This window comes from Ascaphus truei, unplaced genomic scaffold, assembly GCF_040206685.1.
Source record: "Ascaphus truei isolate aAscTru1 unplaced genomic scaffold, aAscTru1.hap1 HAP1_SCAFFOLD_797, whole genome shotgun sequence".
In the NCBI taxonomy this organism is placed as follows: Eukaryota; Metazoa; Chordata; class Amphibia; order Anura; family Ascaphidae; genus Ascaphus; species Ascaphus truei.
In genome coordinates this window covers 90,223-109,905 of record NW_027457132.1, presented here as the reverse complement: position 1 = coordinate 109,905, position 19,683 = coordinate 90,223, and the positions used below count along the sequence as shown (strand labels likewise).

General features: G+C 62.1%; 1 protein-coding gene across 1 annotated transcript in view; it reads right to left on the bottom strand.

Moving 5' to 3' along the window:
- PREB (prolactin regulatory element binding) overlaps positions 1-19,209 on the bottom strand; it is a gene marked incomplete at its 3' end in the record, with an annotated part of 42,595 nt that extends 23,386 nt beyond the window's left edge. Inside the window, exons 1-3 of the mRNA XM_075584875.1 lie at positions 19,071-19,209; positions 10,923-11,100; positions 1,711-1,906 (exon numbers count right to left, since the gene is read on the bottom strand). Coding sequence (XP_075440990.1) covers positions 1,711-1,906; positions 10,923-11,057 — 331 coding nt within the window. The remainder of the gene's footprint in view (positions 1-1,710; positions 1,907-10,922; positions 11,101-19,070) is intronic.
- Between the last annotated feature and the right edge of the window lie 474 nt (positions 19,210-19,683).

Here is a 19,683-nt window from a genome sequence, read left to right as displayed (position 1 = left end):
AAACCTCTGGTAACCTCCCAAGCCCCCTATCCCCAAACCTCTGGTAACCTCCCGAGCTCCTTATCCCCAAACCCCTGGTAACCTCCCGAGCTCCCTATCCCCAAACCCCTGGTAACCTCCCTAGCTCCCTATCCCCAAACCTCTGGTAACCTCCCGAGCCCCCTATCCCCAAACCTCTGGTAACCTCCCGAACCCCCTATCCCCAAACCTCTGGTAACCTCCTGCGCCCCCTATCCCCAAACCTCCGGTAACCTCCCAAGCTCCCTATCCCCAAACTTTCTGGTAACCTCCCGCGCCCCCTATCCCCCAAACCCCTGGTAACCTCCCGTGCCCCCTATCCCCAAACCCCTGGTAACCTCCCTAGCTCCCTATCCCCAAACCCCTGGTAACCTCCCTAGCTCCCTATCCCCAAACCTCTGGTAACCTCCCGCGCCCCCTATCTCCAAACCTCTGGTAACCTCCCGTGCCCCCTATCCCCAAACCTCTGGTAACCTCCCGAGCCCCCTATCCCCAAACCTCTGGTAACCTCCCGAGCCCCCTATCCCCAAACCTCTAGTAACCTCCCGAGCTCCCTATCCCCAAACCTCTGGTAACCTCCCGAGCTCCCTATCCCCAAACCTCTGGTAACCTCCCGAGCTCCCTATCCCCAAACCTCTGGTAACCTCCCGAGCTCCCTATCACCAAACCTCTAGTAACCTCCCGAGCTCCCTATCACCAAACCCCTGGTAACCCCCCGAGCCCCCTATCCCCAAACCCCTGGTAACCTCCCGAGCTCCCTATCCCCAAACCTCTGGTAACCTCCCGAGCTCCCTATCCCCAAACTTCTGGTAACCTCCCAAGCTCCCTATCCCCAAACCTCTGGTAACCTCCCGAGCTCCCTATCACCAAACCCCTGGTAACCCCCCGAGCCCCCTATCCCCAAACCTCTGGTAACCTCCCGAGCTCCCTATCCCCAAACTTCTGGTAACCTCCCAAGCTCCCTATCCCCAAACCTCTGGTAACCTCCCGCGCCCCCTATCCCCAAACCTCTGGTAACCTCCCGAGCTCCCTATCCCCAAACCTCTGGTAACCCCCCTATCCCCAAACCTCTGGTAACCTCCCGAGCTCCCTATCCCCAAACCTCTGGTAACCTCCCGCGCCCCCTATCCCCAAACCTCAGGTAACCTCCCGCGCCCCCTATCCCCAAACCCCCCTATCCCCAAACCTCAGGTAACCTCCCGCGCCCCCTATCCCCAAACCCCTGGTAACCCCCCTATCCCCAAACCCCCCTATCCCCAAACCTCAGGTAACCTCCCGCGCCCCCTATCACCAAACCCCTGGTAACCCCCCGAGCCCCCTATCCCCAAACCTCTGGTAACCTCCCGAGCCCCCTATCCCCAAACCTCCGGTAACCTCCCGCGCCCCCTATCCCCAAACCTCTGGTAACCCCCCGAGCTCCCTATCCCCAAACCTCTGGTAACCCCCCGAGCTCCCTATCCCAAACCTCTGGTAACCCCCCGAGCTCCCTATCCCCAAACCTCTGGTAACCCCCCGAGCCTCCTATCCCCAAACCTCTGGTAACCTCCCGAGCCTCCTATCCCCAAACCTCTGGTAACCTCCCGCGCCCCCTATCCCCAAACCTCTGGTAACCTGCTATTCCCGCAGACGCCCCCCAGGACGCCCTGTCAGGAGAGCTGTGCATGATGCATGATGGGGGATGGAGATCCTCACCCGTCTTTTCCCGGCTCTTCCCCTCGTTCTTCTCCTCCCGCGTTTGCCAGCGCAGGATATGACAGCTGGCGTCCTGTCCGGCTGCCAACATGTCCCCTGCCAGCGCCATGGTCATCGTGGCTCGCGTCTCCGTGTCATATGAGAGCAGCAGGGAGGCGCTGAGCCGGTCCGAGATCCTCTCCAGCCACAGGAAGTGCTGACCGGGGAGAGACAATAATCAGGCGAGAGGGGGGCAGAGACAGCCAAATCTGCAGGGGGGAGGGGGGACGCAGAGACAGCCAAATCTGCAGGGGGGGAGGGGGACGCAGAGACAGCCAAATCTGCAGGGGGGAGGGGGACGCAGAGACAGCCAAATCTGCAGGGGGGAGGGGGACGCAGAGACAGACAAATCTGCAGGGGGGAGGGGGACGCAGAGACAGCCAAATCTGCAGGGGGGGGGGGGGGGGGCAGAGACAGCCAAATCTGCAGGGGGGGGGGCAGAGACAGCCAAATCTGCAGGGGGGGAGGGGGGCAGAGACAGCCAAATCTGCAGGGGGGGAGGGGGCAGAGACAGCCAAATCTGCAGGGGGGGGGGGGGGGCAGAGACAGCCAAATCTGCAGGGGGGGGCAGAGACAGCCAAATCTGCAGGGGGGGAGGGGGCAGAGACAGCCAAATCTGCAGGGGGGGAGGGAGCAGAGACAGCCAAATCTGCAGTGGGGGGGGGGGGGGGGGCAGAGACAGCCAAATCTGCAGGGGGGGGTAGGGGAAGACAGCCAAATCTGCAGGGGTGGCGGGCAGAGACAGCCAAATCTGCAGGGGGGGGGGGCAGAGACAGCCAAATCTGCAGGGGGGGGTGGGGGCAGAGACAGCCAAATCTGCAGGGGGGGGTGGGGGCAGAGACAGCCAAACTTGCAGGGGGTGTGTGGGGGCAGAAACAGCAAATCTGCAGGGGGGGGTGGGGGCAGAGACAGACAAATCTGCAGGGGGGGGGGGGGGGCAGAGACAGCCAAATCTGCAGGGGGGGGGGGGATAGACAGCCAAATCTGCAGGGGGGGCAGAGACAGCCAAATCTGCAGGGGGGGGGGGGGGGCAGAGAGACAGCCAAATCTGCAAAGGGGGGGGGGGGCAGAGACAGCCAAATCTGCAAAGGGGGGGGGGGCAGAGACAGCCAAATCTGCAGGGGGGGACGGGACGCAGAGACCGCCAAATCTGCAGGGACGAGACGCAGAGACAGCCAAATCTGAAGGGGGGGACGAAACGCAGAGACAGCCAAATATGCAGGGGGGGGGGGGGCGGGACGCAGAGACAGCCAAATCTGCAGGGGGGACGGGACACAGAGACAGCCAAATCTGCAGGGGGGACGGGACGCAGAGACAGCCAGATCTGCAGGGGGGACGGGACGCAGAGACAGCCATATCTGCAGGGGGGACGGGACGCAGAGACAGCCATATCTGCAGGGGGGACGGGACGCAGAGACAGCCATATCTGCAGGGGGGACGGGACGCAGAGACAGCCAGATCTGCAGGGGGGACGGGACGCACAGACAGCCAAATCTGCAGGGGGGGACGGGACACAGAGACAGCCAGATCTGCAGGGGGGACGGGACGCAGAGACAGCCAGATCTGCAGGGGGGACGGGACGCAGAGACAGCCAAATCTGCAGGGGGGGACGGGACGCAGAGACAGCCAAATCTGCAGGGGGGGGACACAGAGACAGACAAATCTGCAGGGGGGGGGACGCAGAGACAGCCAAATCTGCAGGGGGGGACGGGACGCAGAGACAGCCAAATCTGCAGGGGGGCACGGGACACAGAGACTGCCATATTTGCAGGGGGGACGGGACGCAGAGACAGCCAAATCTGCAGGGGGGGGACACAGACAGCCAAATCTGCAGGGAGGGGGACGCAGAGACAGCCAAATCTGCAGGGGGGGGGGGGACACAGAGACAGCCAAATCTGCAGGGGGGGGGGACGCAGAGACAGCCAAATCTGCAGGGGGGGGAGGACGCAGAGACAGCCAAATCTGCAGGGGGAGACGGGACGCAGACAGCCCAATCTGCAGGGGGGCGCAGAGATAGGCAAATCTGCAGGGGGGGGGGGGCGCAGAGACAACCAAATCTGCAGGGGGGGGGATGCAGAGACAGCCAAATCTGCAGGGGGAGACGGGACGCAGACAGCCCAATCTGCAGGGGGGCGCAGAGATAGGCAAATCTGCAGGGGGGGGGGGGCGCAGAGACAACCAAATCTGCAGGGGGGGAGGGAGCAGAGACAGCCAAATCTGCAGTGGGGGGGGGGGGGGGGGGCAGAGACAGCCAAATCTGCAGTGGGGGGGGGGGGGGCAGAGACAGCCAAATCTGCAGGGGTGGCGGGCAGAGACAGCCAAATCTGCAGGGGGGGGGGGGGCAGAGACAGCCAAATCTGCAGGGGGGGGTGGGGGCAGAGACAGCCAAATCTGCAGGGGGGGGTGGGGGCAGAGACAGCCAAACTTGCAGGGGGTGTGTGGGGGCAGAAACAGCAAATCTGCAGGGGGGGGTGGGGGCAGAGACAGACAAATCTGCAGGGGGGGGGGGGGGCAGAGACAGCCAAATCTGCAGGGGGGGGGGGATAGACAGCCAAATCTGCAGGGGGGGCAGAGACAGCCAAATCTGCAGGGGGGGGGGGGCAGAGACAGCCAAATCTGCAAAGGGGGGGGGGGCAGAGACAGCCAAATCTGCAAAGGGGGGGGGGGGCAGAGACAGCCAAATCTGCAGGGGGGGACGGGACGCAGAGACCGCCAAATCTGCAGGGACGAGACGCAGAGACAGCCAAATCTGAAGGGGGGGACGAAACGCAGAGACAGCCAAATATGCAGGGGGGGGGGGGGGGGGCGGGACGCAGAGACAGCCAAATCTGCAGGGGGGACGGGACACAGAGACAGCCAAATCTGCAGGGGGGACGGGACGCAGAGACAGCCAGATCTGCAGGGGGGACGGGACGCAGAGACAGCCATATCTGCAGGGGGGACGGGACGCAGAGACAGCCATATCTGCAGGGGGGACGGGACGCAGAGACAGCCAGATCTGCAGGGGGGACGGGACGCAGAGACAGCCAAATCTGCAGGGGGGGACGGGACACAGAGACAGCCAGATCTGCAGGGGGGACGGGACGCAGAGACAGCCAGATCTGCAGGGGGGACGGGACGCAGAGACAGCCAAATCTGCAGGGGGGGACGGGACGCAGAGACAGCCAAATCTGCAGGGGGGGGACACAGAGACAGACAAATCTGCAGGGGGGGGGACGCAGAGACAGCCAAATCTGCAGGGGGGGACGGGACGCAGAGACAGCCAAATCTGCAGGGGGGCACGGGACACAGAGACTGCCATATTTGCAGGGGGGACGGGACGCAGAGACAGCCAAATCTGCAGGGGGGGGACACAGACAGCCAAATCTGCAGGGAGGGGGACGCAGAGACAGCCAAATCTGCAGGGGGGGGGGGACACAGAGACAGCCAAATCTGCAGGGGGGGGGACGCAGAGACAGCCAAATCTGCAGGGGGGGGGAGGACGCAGAGACAGCCAAATCTGCAGGGGGAGACGGGACGCAGACAGCCCAATCTGCAGGGGGGCGCAGAGATAGGCAAATCTGCAGGGGGGGGGGGGGCGCAGAGACAACCAAATCTGCAGGGGGGGGGATGCAGAGACAGCCAAATCTGCAGGGGGAGACGGGACGCAGACAGCCCAATCTGCAGGGGGGCGCAGAGATAGGCAAATCTGCAGGGGGGGGGGGGCGCAGAGACAACCAAATCTGCAGGGGGGGGGATGCAGAGACAGCCAAATCTGCAGGGGGGGGAACGCATTGACAGCCAAATCTGCAGGGGGGGGGGGGACGCAGAGACAGCCAAATCTGCAGGGGGGGGGGCAGAGACAGCCAAATCTGCAGGGACGGGACGCAGAGACAGCCAAATCTGCAGGGGGGGACGGGACGTAGAGACAGCCAAATCTGCAGGGGGGGACGGGACGCAGACAGCCCAATCTGCAGGGGGGCGCAGAGATAGGCAAATCTGCAGGGGGGGGCGCAGAGACAACCAAATCTGCAGGGGGGGGGATGCAGAGACAGCCAAATCTGCAGGGGGGGGAACGCATTGACAGCCAAATCTGCAGGGACGGGACGCAGAGACAGCCAAATCTGCAGGGAAGGGACGCAGAGACAGCCAAATCTGCAGGGGGGGGGGACGCAGAGACAGCCAAATCTGCAGGGGAGGACGCAGAGACAGCCAAATCTGCAGGGGGGGGACGCAGAGACAGCCAAATCTGCACGGACGGGACGCAGAGACAGCCAAATCTGCAGGGGGGGACGGGACGCAGAGACAGCCAAATCTGCAGGGACGGGACGCACAGACAGCCAGATTTGCAGGGGGGGCGAAATGCAGAGACAGCCAAATCTGCAGGGGGGACGGGACGCAGAGACAGCCAAATCTGCAGGGGGGGGGGGGACGCAGAGACAGCCAAATCTGCAGGGGGGGGGGACGCAGAGGCAGCCAAATCTGCAGGGACGGGACGCAGAGACAGCCAAATCTGCAGGGGGGGACGGGACGTAGAGACAGCCAAATCTGCAGGGGGGGACGGGACGCAGAGACAGCCAAATCTGCAGGGACGGGACGCAGAGACCGCCAAATCTGCAGGGGGGGGACGCAGAGACAGCCAAATCTGTAGGGGGGGGGGACGCAGAGACAGCCAAATCTACAGGGGGGGGGAAAGCAGACAGCCAAATCTACAGGGGGGGGGAAAGCAGAGACAGCCAAATCTGCAGGGGGGGGATGCAGAGACAGCCAAATCTGCAGGGGGGGGATGCAGAGACAGCCAAATCTGCAGGGGGGGGACGCAGAGACAGCCAAATCTGCAGGGGGGGATGGGACGCAGAGACAGCCAAATCTGCAGGGACGGGACGCAGAGACAGCCAAATCTGCAGGGGGGGACGGGACGTAGAGACAGCCAAATCTGCAGGGGGGGACGGGACGCAGAGACAGCCAAATCTGCAGGGACGGGACGCACAGACCGCCAGATCTGCAGGGGGGACGGGACGCAGAGACAGCCAAATCTGCAGGGGGGACGGGACGCAGAGACAGCCAAATCTGCAGGGGGGGACGGGACGCAGAGACCGCCAAATCTGCAGGGGGGGGACGCACAGACCGCCAGATCTGCAGGGACGCAGAGACAGCCAAATCTGCAGGGGGGACGGGACACAGAGACCGCCAAATCTGCAGGGGGGGACGGGACGCAGAGACCGCCAAATCTGCAGGGGGGGACGGGACGCAGAGACAGCCAAATCTGCAGGGACGCAGAGACAGCCAAATCTGCAGGCGGGGACGGGACGCAGAGACCGCCAAATCTGCAGGGGGGGACGGGACGCATAGACAGCCAAATCTGCAGGGACGGGACGCAGAGACAGCTAAATCTGCAGGGGGGGACGGGACGTAGAGACAGCCAAATCTGCAGGGGGGGGGACGCAGAGACAGCCAAATCTGCAGGGACGGGACGCAGAGACAGCTAAATCTGCAGGGGGGGACGGGACGTAGAGACAGCCAAATCTGCAGGGGGGGACGGGACGCAGAGACAGCCCAATCTGCAGGGGGGGCGCAGAGAAAGCCAAATCTGCAGGGACGGGACGCAGAGACAGCCAAATATGTAGGGGGGGGATGCAGAGACAGCCAAATCTGCAGGGGGGGACGGGACGCAGAGACAGCCAAATCTGCAGGGACGGGACGCAGAGACAGCCAAATCTGCAGGGGGGGGAAAGCAGAGACAGCCAAATCTGCAGGGGGGGACGGGACGCAGAGACAGCCAAATCTGCAGGGACGGGACGCAGAGACAGCCAAATCTGCAGAGGGGGACGGGACATAGAGACAGCCAAATCTGCAGGGGGGGACGGGACGCAGACAGCCAAATCTGCAGGGGGGGGACGGGACGCAGAGAAAGCCAAATCTGCAGGGGGGGGGGACACAGAGACAGCCAAATCTGCAGGGGGGAACGGGACGCAAAGACAGCCAAATCTGCAGGGGGGGACGGGACGCAGAGACCGCCAAATCTGCAGGGGGGGACGGGACGCATAGACAGCCAAATCTGCAGGGGGGGACGCAGAGACAGCCAAATCTGCAGGGACGGGACGCAGAGACAGCCAAATCTGCAGGGGGGGACGGGACGTAGAGACAGCCCAATCTGCAGGGGGGGGCGCAGAGAAAGCCAAATCTGCAGGGACGGGACGCAGAGACAGTCAAATCTGCAGGGACGGGACGCAGAGACAGCCAAATCTGTAGGGGGGGGACGCAGAGACAGCCAAATCTGTAGGGGGGGACGCAGAGAGACAAATCTGTAGGGGGACGACGCAGAGAGCCAAATCTGTAGGGGGGGACGCAGAGACAGACAAATCTGTAGGGGGGGGACGCAGAGACAGCCAAATCTGCAGGGGGGGGAACGCAGAGACAGCCAAATCTGCAGGGGGGGACGCAGAGACAGCCAAATCTGCAGGGACGGGACGCAGAGACAGCCAAATCTGCAGGGGGGGGACGCAGAGACAGCCAAATCTGCAGGGGGGGACGGGACGCAGAGACAGCCAAATCTGCAGGGGGGGACGGGACACAGAGACAGCCAAATCTGCAGGGGGGGGGACGCAGAGACAGCAAAATCTGCAGGGGGGGACGGGACGCAGAGACAGCCAAATCTGCAGGGGGGGGGGGACGCAGAGACAGCCAAATCTGCAGGGGGGGACGGGACACAGAGACAGCCAAATCTGCAGGGGGGGACGCAGAGACAGCCAAATCTGCAGGGGGGGACGCAGAGACAGCCAAATCTGCAGGGACGGGACGCAGAGACAGCCAGATCTGCAGGGGGGGACGGGACGCAAAGACAGCCAAATCTGCAGGGGGGGACGGGACACAGAGACAGCCAAATCTGCAGGGGGTTACGGGACGCAGACACAGCCAAATCTGCAGGGGGAGACGGGACGCAGAGACAGCCAAATCTGCAGGGGTGGACGGGACGCAGAGACAGCCAAATCTGCAGGGGGGGGACAGGACGCAGAGACAGCCAAATCTGCAGGGGGGGGGGGGGGGGACAGGACGCAGAGAAAGCCAAATCTGCAGGGGGGGATGGGACGCAGAGAGCCAAATCTGCATGGGGGGGACAGGACGCAGAGACAGACAAATCTGCAGGGGGGGGGGACAGGACACAGAGACAGCCAAATCTGCAGGGGGGGGGACGCAGAGACAGCCAAATCTGCAGGGGGGGGGACGCAGAGACAGCCAAATCTGCAGGGGGGGGGACGCAGAGACAGCCAAATCTGAAGGGGGGGACGGGGCGCTGAGACAGCCAAATCTGCAGGGGGGGGGGGGACACAGAGACAGCCAAATCTGCAGGGGGGGGGGCACAGAGACAGCCAAATCTGCAGGGGGGGACGCAGAGACAGCCAAATCAGCAGGGGGGGACGGGACGCAGACAGCCAAATCTGCAGGGGGGGACAGGACGCAGAGACAGCCAAATCAGCAGGGGGGGACTGGACGCAGAGACAGCCAAATCTGCAGGGGAGGACGGGACGCAGAGACAGCCAAATCTGCAGGGGGGGACGGGACGCAGAGACAGCCATATCTGCAGGGGGGGACGGGACGCTGAGACAGCCAAATCTGCAGGGGGGACGGGACGCAGACAGCCAAATCTGCAGGGGGGGACGGGACGCAGAGACAGACAAATCTGCAGGGGGGACGGGACGCAGAGACAGACAAATCTGCACGGGGGACGGGACGCAGAGACAGACAAATCTGCAGGTGGGGGGGAAGGGACGCAGAGACAGCCAAATCTGCAGGGGGGGGACGCAGAGACAGCCAAATCTGCAGGGGGGGGGGACGCAGAGACAGCCAAATCTTCAGGGGGGGACGGGACGCAGAGACAGCCAAATCTGAAGGGGGACGGGACGCAGAGACAGACAAATCTGCAGGGGGGCGGGCGCAGAGACAGCCAAATCTGCAGGGGGGGACAGGACGCCGAAAGCCAAATCTGCAGGCGGGGACGGGACGCAGAGAGCCAAATCTGCAGGGGGGGACGAGACGCAGAGACAGCCAAATCTGCAGGGGGGACGGGACGCAGAAAGCCAAATCTGCAGGGGGGACGGGACGCAGAGACAGCCAAATCTGCAGGGGGGACGGGACGCAGAGACAGCCAAATCTGCAGGGGGGACGCAGAGACAGCCAAATCTGCAGGGGGGGGACAGGACCTAGAGACAGCCAAATCTGCAGGGGGGGACGCAGAGACAGCCAAATCTGCAGGGGGGGACGGGACGCAGAGACAGCCAAATCTGCAGGGGGGGACGGGACGCAGAGACAGCCAAATCTGCAGGGGGGGACGGGACGCAGAGAGCCAAATCTGCAGGGGGGGACGGGACGCTGAGAAAGCCAAATCTGCAGGGGGAGACGGGATGCAGAGACAGACAAATCTGCAGGAACAGGACGCAGAGACAGACAAATCTGCAGGGGGGGGGACGCAGAGACAGCCAAATCTGCAGGGGGGGACGGGACACAGAGACAGCCAAATCTGCAGGGGATGGGGCGCAGAGACAGCCAAATCTGCAGGGGACGTGGCGCAGAGACAGCCAAATCTGCGGTGGGGGACGGGACGCAGAGACAGCCAGATCTGCGGGGGGACGGGACGCAGAGACAGCCAGATCTGCGGGGGGAGGGGCAGACAGCCAGATCTGCTGGGGGAGGGGGTATCAGATCTGCTTTCAGAGACATAGACAGATCTGCGGGGGGAGGGGCAGAGACAGACAGATCTGCGGGAGGATGGGGTATCAGATCTGCGGGGGGGTTATCAGATCTGCGGGGGGGGCAGAGACATAGACAGATCTGCGGGAGGCGGGGGTTATCAGATCTGCGGGGGGGGGGCAGAGACATAGACAGATCTGTGGGAGGAGGGGGTATCAGATCTGCGGGGGGTGGTTATCAGATCTGCGGGGGGGGCTGAGCAATAGACAGATCTGCAGGAGGAGGGGGTATCAGATCTGCGGGGGGCAGGGACATAGACAGATCTGCGGGGGGAGGGGGTATCAGATCTGCGGGGGGAGGGGGTATCAGATCTGCGGGGGGAGGGGGTATCAGATCTGCGGGGGGGGTTCATTTACACAGCAGATATCAGGACATCACACCGTGTGCGTCTCACTCCTATGACCTGACCTGAAAGACCCCACACAGGAAGTGAGGGGGATCCTTACCACGGCGTTCTTGATGCCCGTCTTGGACGCTCCTCCCCCACCAGCAGTGATGACCAGACCGCTCTCCGGGTGGATGCGGATGGTGTAAAGCGGGAAGGGAGCGCAGTAAAAGTCAGGATGACGCCGTCTCCCCATCTCTCAGCGCGGAGTCACAGGGCGTACAGGTACGGGGCGCCCCCTACAGAGAGAAGAGACCGTCTCACACCCACACGCAAAGGGAGAGACCCCAGCCAAGAGAGAGACACAGGTACGGGACGTCCCCTACAGAGAGGAGAGACCGTCTCACAGCCTCACGCAAAGGGAGAGACCCCAGCCAAGAGAGAGACACACACAGGTACGGGACGTCCCCTACAGAGAGGAGAGACCGTCTCACACCCACACGCAAAGGGAGAGACCCCAGCCAAGAGAGAGACACACAGGTACGGGACGTCCCCTACAGAGAGGAGAGACCGTCTCACACCCACACGCAAAGGGAGAGACCCCAGCCAAGAGAGAGACACAGGTACGGGACGTCCCCTACAGAGAGGAGACCGTCTCACACCCACACGCAAAGGGAGAGACCCCAGCCAAGAGAGAGACACAGGTACGGGACGTCCCCTACAGAGAGGAGAGACCGTCTCAGACCCACACGCAAAGGGAGAGACCCCAGCCAAGAGAGACACACACAGGTACGGGACGTCCCCTACAGAGAGAAGAGACCGTCTCACACCCACACGCAAAGGGAGAGACCCCAGCCAAGAGAGACACACACAGGTACGGGGCGCCCCCTACAGAGAGAAGAGACTGTCTCACACCCACACGCAAAGGGAGAGACCCCAGCCAAGAGAGACACACAGGTACGGGACGTCCCCTACAGAGAGAAGAGACCGTCTCACACCCACACGCAAAGGGAGAGACCCCAGCCAAGAGAGAGACACAGGTACGGGACGTCCCCTACAGAGAGGAGACCGTCTCACACCCACACGCAAAGGGAGAGACCCCAGCCAAGAGAGACACACACAGGTACGGGACGTCCCCTACAGAGAGGAGAGACCGTCTCACACCCACACGCAAAGGGAGAGACCCCAGCCAAGAGAGACACACACAGGTACGGGACGTCCCCTACAGAGAGGAGACCGTCTCACACCCACACGCAAAGGGAGAGACCCCAGCCAAGAGAGACACACACAGGTACGGGACGTCCCCTACAGAGAGGAGAGACCGTCTCACACCCACACGCAAAGGGAGAGACCCCAGCCAAGAGAGACACCCAGGTACGGGACGTCCCCTACAGAGAGGAGAGACCGTCTCACACCCACACGCAAAGGGAGAGACCCCAGCCAAGAGAGACACACACACAGGTACGGGACGTCCCCTACAGAGAGAAGAGACCGCCTCACACCCACACGCAAAGGGAGAGACCCCAGCCAAGAGAGAGACACACACAGGTACGGGACGTCCCCTACAGAGAGGAGACCGTCTCACACCCACACGCAAAGGGAGAGACCCCAGCCAAGAGAGACACACACAGGTACGGGACGTCCCCTACAGAGAGGAGAGACCGTCTCACACCCACACGCAAAGGGAGAGACCCCAGCCAAGAGAGACACCCAGGTACGGGACGTCCCCTACAGAGAGGAGACCGTCTCACACCCACACGCAAAGGGAGAGACCCCAGCCAAGAGAGACACACAGGTACAGGACGTCCCCTACAGAGAGGAGACCGTCTCACACCCACACGCAAAGGGAGAGACCCCAGCCAAGAGAGACACCCAGGTACGGGACGTCCCCTACAGAGAGGAGAGACCGTCTCACACCCACACGCAAAGGGAGAGACCCCAGCCAAGAGAGAGAGACACAGGTACGGGGCGCCCCCTACAGAGAGGAGACCGTCTCACACCCACACGCAAAGGGAGAGACCCCAGCCAAGAGAGAGACACACAGGTACGGGACGTCCCCTACAGAGAGGAGACCGTCTCACACCCACACGCAAAGGGAGAGACCCCAGCCAAGAGAGAGAGACACAGGTACGGGACGTCCCCTACAGAGAGGAGACCGTCTCACACCCACACGCAAAGGGAGAGACCCCAGCCAAGAGAGAGACACACAGGTACGGGACGTCCCCTACAGAGAAGAGACCGTCTCACACCCACACGCAAAGGGAGAGACCCCAGCCAAGAGAGAGACACACAGGTACGGGACGTCCCCTACAGAGAGGAGACCGTCTCACACCCACACGCAAAGGGAGAGACCCCAGCCAAGAGAGAGACACACAGGTACGGGACGTCCCCTACAGAGAGGAGAGACCGTCTCACACCCACACGCAAAGGGAGAGACCCCAGCCAAGAGAGAGACACACAGGTACGGGACGTCCCCTACAGAGAGGAGAGACCGTCTCACACCCACACGCAAAGGGAGAGACCCCAGCCAAGAGAGACACACACAGGTATGGGACGTCCCCTACAGAGAGGAGAGACCGTCTCACACCCACACGCAAAGAGAGAGACCCCAGCCAAGAGACACACACACAGGTACGGGACGTCCCCTACAGAGAGGAGACCGTCTCACACCCACACGCAAAGGGAGAGACCCCAGCCAAGAGAGAGACACAGGTACGGGACGTCCCCTACAGAGAGAAGAGACCGCCTCACACCCACACGCAAAGGGAGAGACCCCAGCCAAGACAGACACACACAGGTACGGGACGTCCCCTACAGAGAGGAGAGACCGTCTCACACCCACACGCAAAGGGAGAGACCCCAGCCAAGAGAGAGACACACACAGGTACGGGACGTCCCCTACAGAGAGGAGAGACCGTCTCACACCCACACGCAAGGGGAGAGACCCCAGCCAAGAGAGACACACACAGGTACGGGACGTCCCCTACAGAGAGGAGAGACCGTCTCACACCCACACGCAAAGGGAGAGACCCCAGCCAAGAGAGAGACACACAGGTACGGGACGTCCCCTACAGAGAGGAGAGACCGTCTCACACCCACACGCAAAGGGAGAGACCCCAGCCAAGAGAGAGACACACAGGTACGGGACGTCCTCTACAGAGAGGAGACCGCCTCACACCCACACGCAAAGGGAGAGACCCCAGCCAAGAGAGAGACACACACAGGTACGGGACGTCCCCTACAGAGAGGAGAGACCGTCTCACACCCACACGCAAAGGGAGAGACCCCAGCCAAGAGAGACACACACAGGTACGGGACGTCCCCTACAGAGAGAAGAGACCGTCTCACACCCACACGCAAAGGGAGAGACCCCAGCCAAGAGAGACACACACAGGTACGGGACGTCCCCTACAGAGAGGAGAGACCGTCTCACACCCACACGCAAAGGGAGAGACCCCAGCCAAGAGAGAGAGACACAGGTACGGGACGTCCCCTACAGAGAGGAGAGACCGTCTCACACCCACACGCAAAGGGAGAGACCCCAGCCAAGAGAGAGACACACAGGTACGGGACGTCCCCTACAGAGAGGAGACCGTCTCAAACCCACACGCAAAGGGAGAGACCCCAGTCAAGAGAGAGACACACACAGGTACGGGACATCCCCTACAGAGAGGAGAGACCGTCTCACACCCTCACGCAAAGGGAGAGACCCCAGCCAAGAGAGAGACACACACAGGTACGGGACGTCCCCTACAGAGAGGAGAGACCGTCTCACACCCTCACGCAAAGGGAGAGACCCCAGCCAAGAGACACACAGGTACGGGACGTCCCCTACAGAGAGGAGACCGTCTCACACCCACACGCAAAGGGAGAGACCCCAGCCAAGAGAGACACACAGGTACGGGACGTCCCCTACAGAGAGGAGACCGTCTCACACCCACACGCAAAGGGAGAGACCCCAGCCAAGAGAGAGAGACACAGGTACGGGACGTCCCCTACAGAGAGGAGAGACCGTCTCACACCCACACGCAAAGGGAGAGACCCCAGCCAAGAGAGAGACACACAGGTACGGGACGTCCCCTACAGAGAGGAGACCGTCTCAAACCCACACGCAAAGGGAGAGACCCCAGCCAAGAGAGAGACACACAGGTACGGGACGTCCCCTACAGAGAGGAGAGACCGTCTCACACCCACACGCAAAGGGAGAGACCCCAGCCAAGAGAGAGAGACACAGGTACGGGACGTCCCCTACAGAGAGGAGAGACCGTCTCACACCCACACGCAAAGGGAGAGACCCCAGCCAAGAGAGAGACACACAGGTACGGGACGTCCCCTACAGAGAGGAGACCGTCTCAAACCCACACGCAAAGGGAGAGACCCCAGTCAAGAGAGAGACACACACAGGTACGGGACATCCCCTACAGAGAGGAGAGACCGTCTCACACCCTCACGCAAAGGGAGAGACCCCAGCCAAGAGAGAGACACACACAGGTACGGGACGTCCCCTACAGAGAGGAGAGACCGTCTCACACCCTCACGCAAAGGGAGAGACCCCAGCCAAGAGACACACAGGTACGGGACGTCCCCTACAGAGAGGAGACCGTCTCACACCCACACGCAAAGGGAGAGACCCCAGCCAAGAGAGACACACAGGTACGGGACGTCCCCTACAGAGAGGAGACCGTCTCACACCCACACGCAAAGGGAGAGACCCCAGCCAAGAGAGAGAGACACAGGTACGGGACGTCCCCTACAGAGAGGAGAGACCGTCTCACACCCACACGCAAAGGGAGAGACCCCAGCCAAGAGAGAGACACACAGGTACGGGACGTCCCCTACAGAGAGGAGACCGTCTCAAACCCACACGCAAAGGGAGAGACCCCAGCCAAGAGAGAGACACACACAGGTACGGGACGTCCCCTACAGAGAGGAGAGACCGTCTCACACCCACACGCAAAGGGAGAGACCCCAGCCAAGAGAGAGACACACAGGTACGGGACGTCCCCTACAGAGAGGAGAGACCGTCTCACACCCACACGCAAAGGGAGAGACCCCAGCCAAGAGAGAGACACACAGGTACGGGACGTCCTCTACAGAGAGGAGACCGCCTCACACCCACACGCAAAGGGAGAGACCCCAGCCAAGAGAGAGACACACACAGGTACGGGACGTCCCCTACAGAGAGGAGAGACCGTCTCACACCCACACGCAAAGGGAGAGACCCCAGCCAAGAGAGACACACAGGTACGGGACGTCCCCTACAGAGAGAAGAGACCGTCTCACACCCACACGCAAAGGGAGAGACCCCAGCCAAGAGAGACACACACAGGTACGGGACGTCCCCTACAGAGAGGAGACCGTCTCACACCCACACGCAAAGGGAGAGACCCCAGCCAAGAGAGACACACAGGTACGGGACGTCCCCTACAGAGAGGAGACCGTCTCACACCCACACGCAAAGGGAGAGACCCCAGCCAAGAGAGAGAGACACAGGTACGGGACGTCCCCTACAGAGAGGAGAGACCGTCTCACACCCACACGCAAAGGGAGAGACCCCAGCCAAGAGAGAGACACACAGGTACGGGACGTCCCCTACAGAGAGGAGACCGTCTCAAACCCACACGCAAAGGGAGAGACCCCAGCCAAGAGAGAGACACACACAGGTACGGGACATCCCCTACAGAGAGGAGAGACCGTCTCACACCCTCACGCAAAGGGAGAGACCCCAGCCAAGAGACACACAGGTACGGGACGTCCCCTACAGAGAGAAGAGACCGTCTCACACCCTCACGCAAAGGGAGAGACCCCAGCCAAGAGAGAGACACAGGTACGGGACGTCCCCTACAGAGAGGAGAGACCGTCTCACACCCACACGCAAAGGGAGAGACCCCAGCCAAGAGAGAGACACAGGTACGGGACGTCCCCTACAGAGAGGAGAGACCGTCTCACACCCACACGCAAAGGGAGAGACCCCAGCCAAGAGAGACACACACAGGTACGGGACGTCCCCTACAGAGAGGAGAGACCGTCTCACACCCACACGCAAAGGGAGAGACCCCAGCCAAGAGAAACACACAGGTACGGGACGTCCCCTACAGAGAGGAGAGACCGTCTCACACCCACACGCAAAGAGAGAGACCCCAGCCAAGAGAGACACACACACAGGTACGGGACGTCCCCTACAGAGAGAAGAGACCGTCTTACACCCACACGCAAAGGGAGAGACCCCAGCCAAGAGAGACACACACACAGGTACGGGACGTCCCCTACAGAGAGAAGAGACCGTCTCACACCCACACGCAAAGGGAGAGACCCCAGCCAAGAGAGAGACAGAGGTACGGGACGTCCCCTACAGAGAGGAGAGACCGTCTCACACCCACACGCAAAGGGAGAGACCCCAGCCAAGAGAGACACACAGGTACAGGACGTCCCCTACAGAGAGGAGAGACCGTCTCACACCCACACGCAAAGGGAGAGACCCCAGCCAAGAGAGACACACACAGGTACGGGGCGTCCCCTACAGAGAGGAGAGACCGTCTCACACCCACACGCAAAGGGAGAGACCCCAGCCAAGAGAGACACACAGGTACGGGACGTCCCCTACAGAGAGGAGAGACCGTCTCACACCCACACGCAAAGGGAGAGACCCCAGCCAAGAGAGAGACACACACACAGGTACGGGACGTCCCCTACAGAGAGGAGAGACCGTCTCACACCAACACGCAAAGGGAGAGACCCCAGCCAAGAGAAAGAGACACAGGTACGGGACGTCCCCTTCAGAGAGAAGAGACCGCCTCACACCCACACGCAAAGGGAGAGACCCCAGCCAAGAGAGACACACACAGGTACGGGACGTCCCCTACAGAGAGGAGAGACCGTCTCACACCCACACGCAAAGGGAGAGACCCCAGCCAAGAGAGACACACACAGGTACGGGACGTCCCCTACAGAGAGAAGAGACCGCCTCACACCCACACGCAAAGGGAGAGACCCCAGCCAAGAGAGACACACACAGGTACGGGACGTCCCCTACAGAGAGGAGAGACCGTCTCACACCCACACGCAAAGGGAGAGACCCCAGCCAAGAGAGAGAGACACACAGGTACGGGACGTCCCCTACAGAGAGGAGAGACCGTCTCACACCCACACGCAAAGGGAGAGACCCCAGCCAAGAGAGAGACACACAGGTACGGGACGTCCCCTACAGAGAGGAGAGACCGTCTCACACCCACACGCAAAGGGAGAGACCCCAGCCAAGAGAGACACACACAGGTACGGGACGTCCCCTACAGAGAGGAGAGACCGTCTCACACCCACACGCAAAGGGAGAGACCCCAGCCAAGAGAGACACACACAGGTACGGGACGTCCCCTACAGAGAGGAGAGACCGTCTCACACCCACACGCAAAGGGAGAGACCCCAGCCAAGAGAGACACACACAGGTACGGGACGTCCCCTACAGAGAGGAGAGACCGTCTCACATCCCAAACGCAAAGGGAGAGACCCCAGCCAAGAGAGACACACACAGGTACGGGACGTCCCCTACAGAGAGGAGAGACCGTCTCACATCCCAAACGCAAAGGGAGAGACCCCAGCCAAGAGAGACACACACAGGTACGGGACGTCCCCTACAGAGAGAAGAGACCGTCTCACACCCACACGCAAAGGGAGAGACAGTCACCCCGGTCCCAGGATCCCCAGCGCCGGTCCCAGGATCCCCAGCGCCGGTCCCAGGATCCCCAGCGCCGGTCCCAGGATCCCCAGCGCCGGTCCCAGGATCCCAGGATCCCCAGCACCGGTCCCAGGATCCCCAGCGCCGGTCCCAGGATCCCCAGCGCCGATCCCAGGATCCCCAGCGCCGGTCCCAGGATCCCCAGCGCCGGTCCCAGGATCCCCAGCGCCGGTCCCAGGATCCCCAGCGCCGGTCCCAGGATCCCAGGATCCCCAGCGCCGGTCCCAGGATCCCCAGCGCTAGTCCCAGGATCCCCAGCGCCGGTCCCAGGATCCCCAGCTCCGGTCCCAGGATCCCCAGCGCCGGTCCCAGGATCCCCAGCTCCGGTCCCAGGATCCCCAGCGCCGGTCCCAGGATCCCCAGCGCCGGTCCCAGGATCCCCAGCGCCGGTCCCAGGATCCCAGGATCCCCAGCGCCGGTCCCAGGATCCCCAGCGCCGATCCCAGGATCCCCAGCGCCGGTCCCAGGATCCCCAGCGCCGGTCCCAGGATCCCCAGCGCCGGTCCCAGGATCCCCAGCGCCGGTCCCAGTCCTCACCAGTAGCTCCCAGTTCCGCCCAGTCTCCTATGCCTGTTGTCACCTCGGTTCCCACATCCCAGTCTGTACAGGATCTGTCACCGGACACCGCACTGCGCAGGCGCCGGATCTACACTTTCATACTGCGCATGTGCGGGGAGCAGTGACACGAACACTGCGCATGCGCGGGGAGCAGTGATACGAACACTACGCATGCGCGAATCTTCCCATTTGTCGGCTGCGACGTCCTACGCATGCGCGCCGCCTGCCACTGTCCTACCTCAGCTGTTGCCCCGCCTCTTCCATCCTCCGGCACACGCCCACATCTCTCCAGTACGCATGCGGACTGCAGCAGGCCGCCCCGCCCCCTCCCAGTGACACGTCAGCTCCATGACACCGCTCTACTGCCCTGGTTCCCTGCCCACACAGATCACGTGATAACCTGTGTCCCGCCCTCTGTAACCATGGCAACCAAGGCCACCATGTTTTTTAATTAAAAATGCTGAATCCATTTAAAGGAGCCGCACTATATATCACCCCACTATATATCACCCCACTATATATCACCCCACTATATATCACCCCACTATATATCTGTGTACTCACCCCACTATATATCTGTGTACTCACCCAT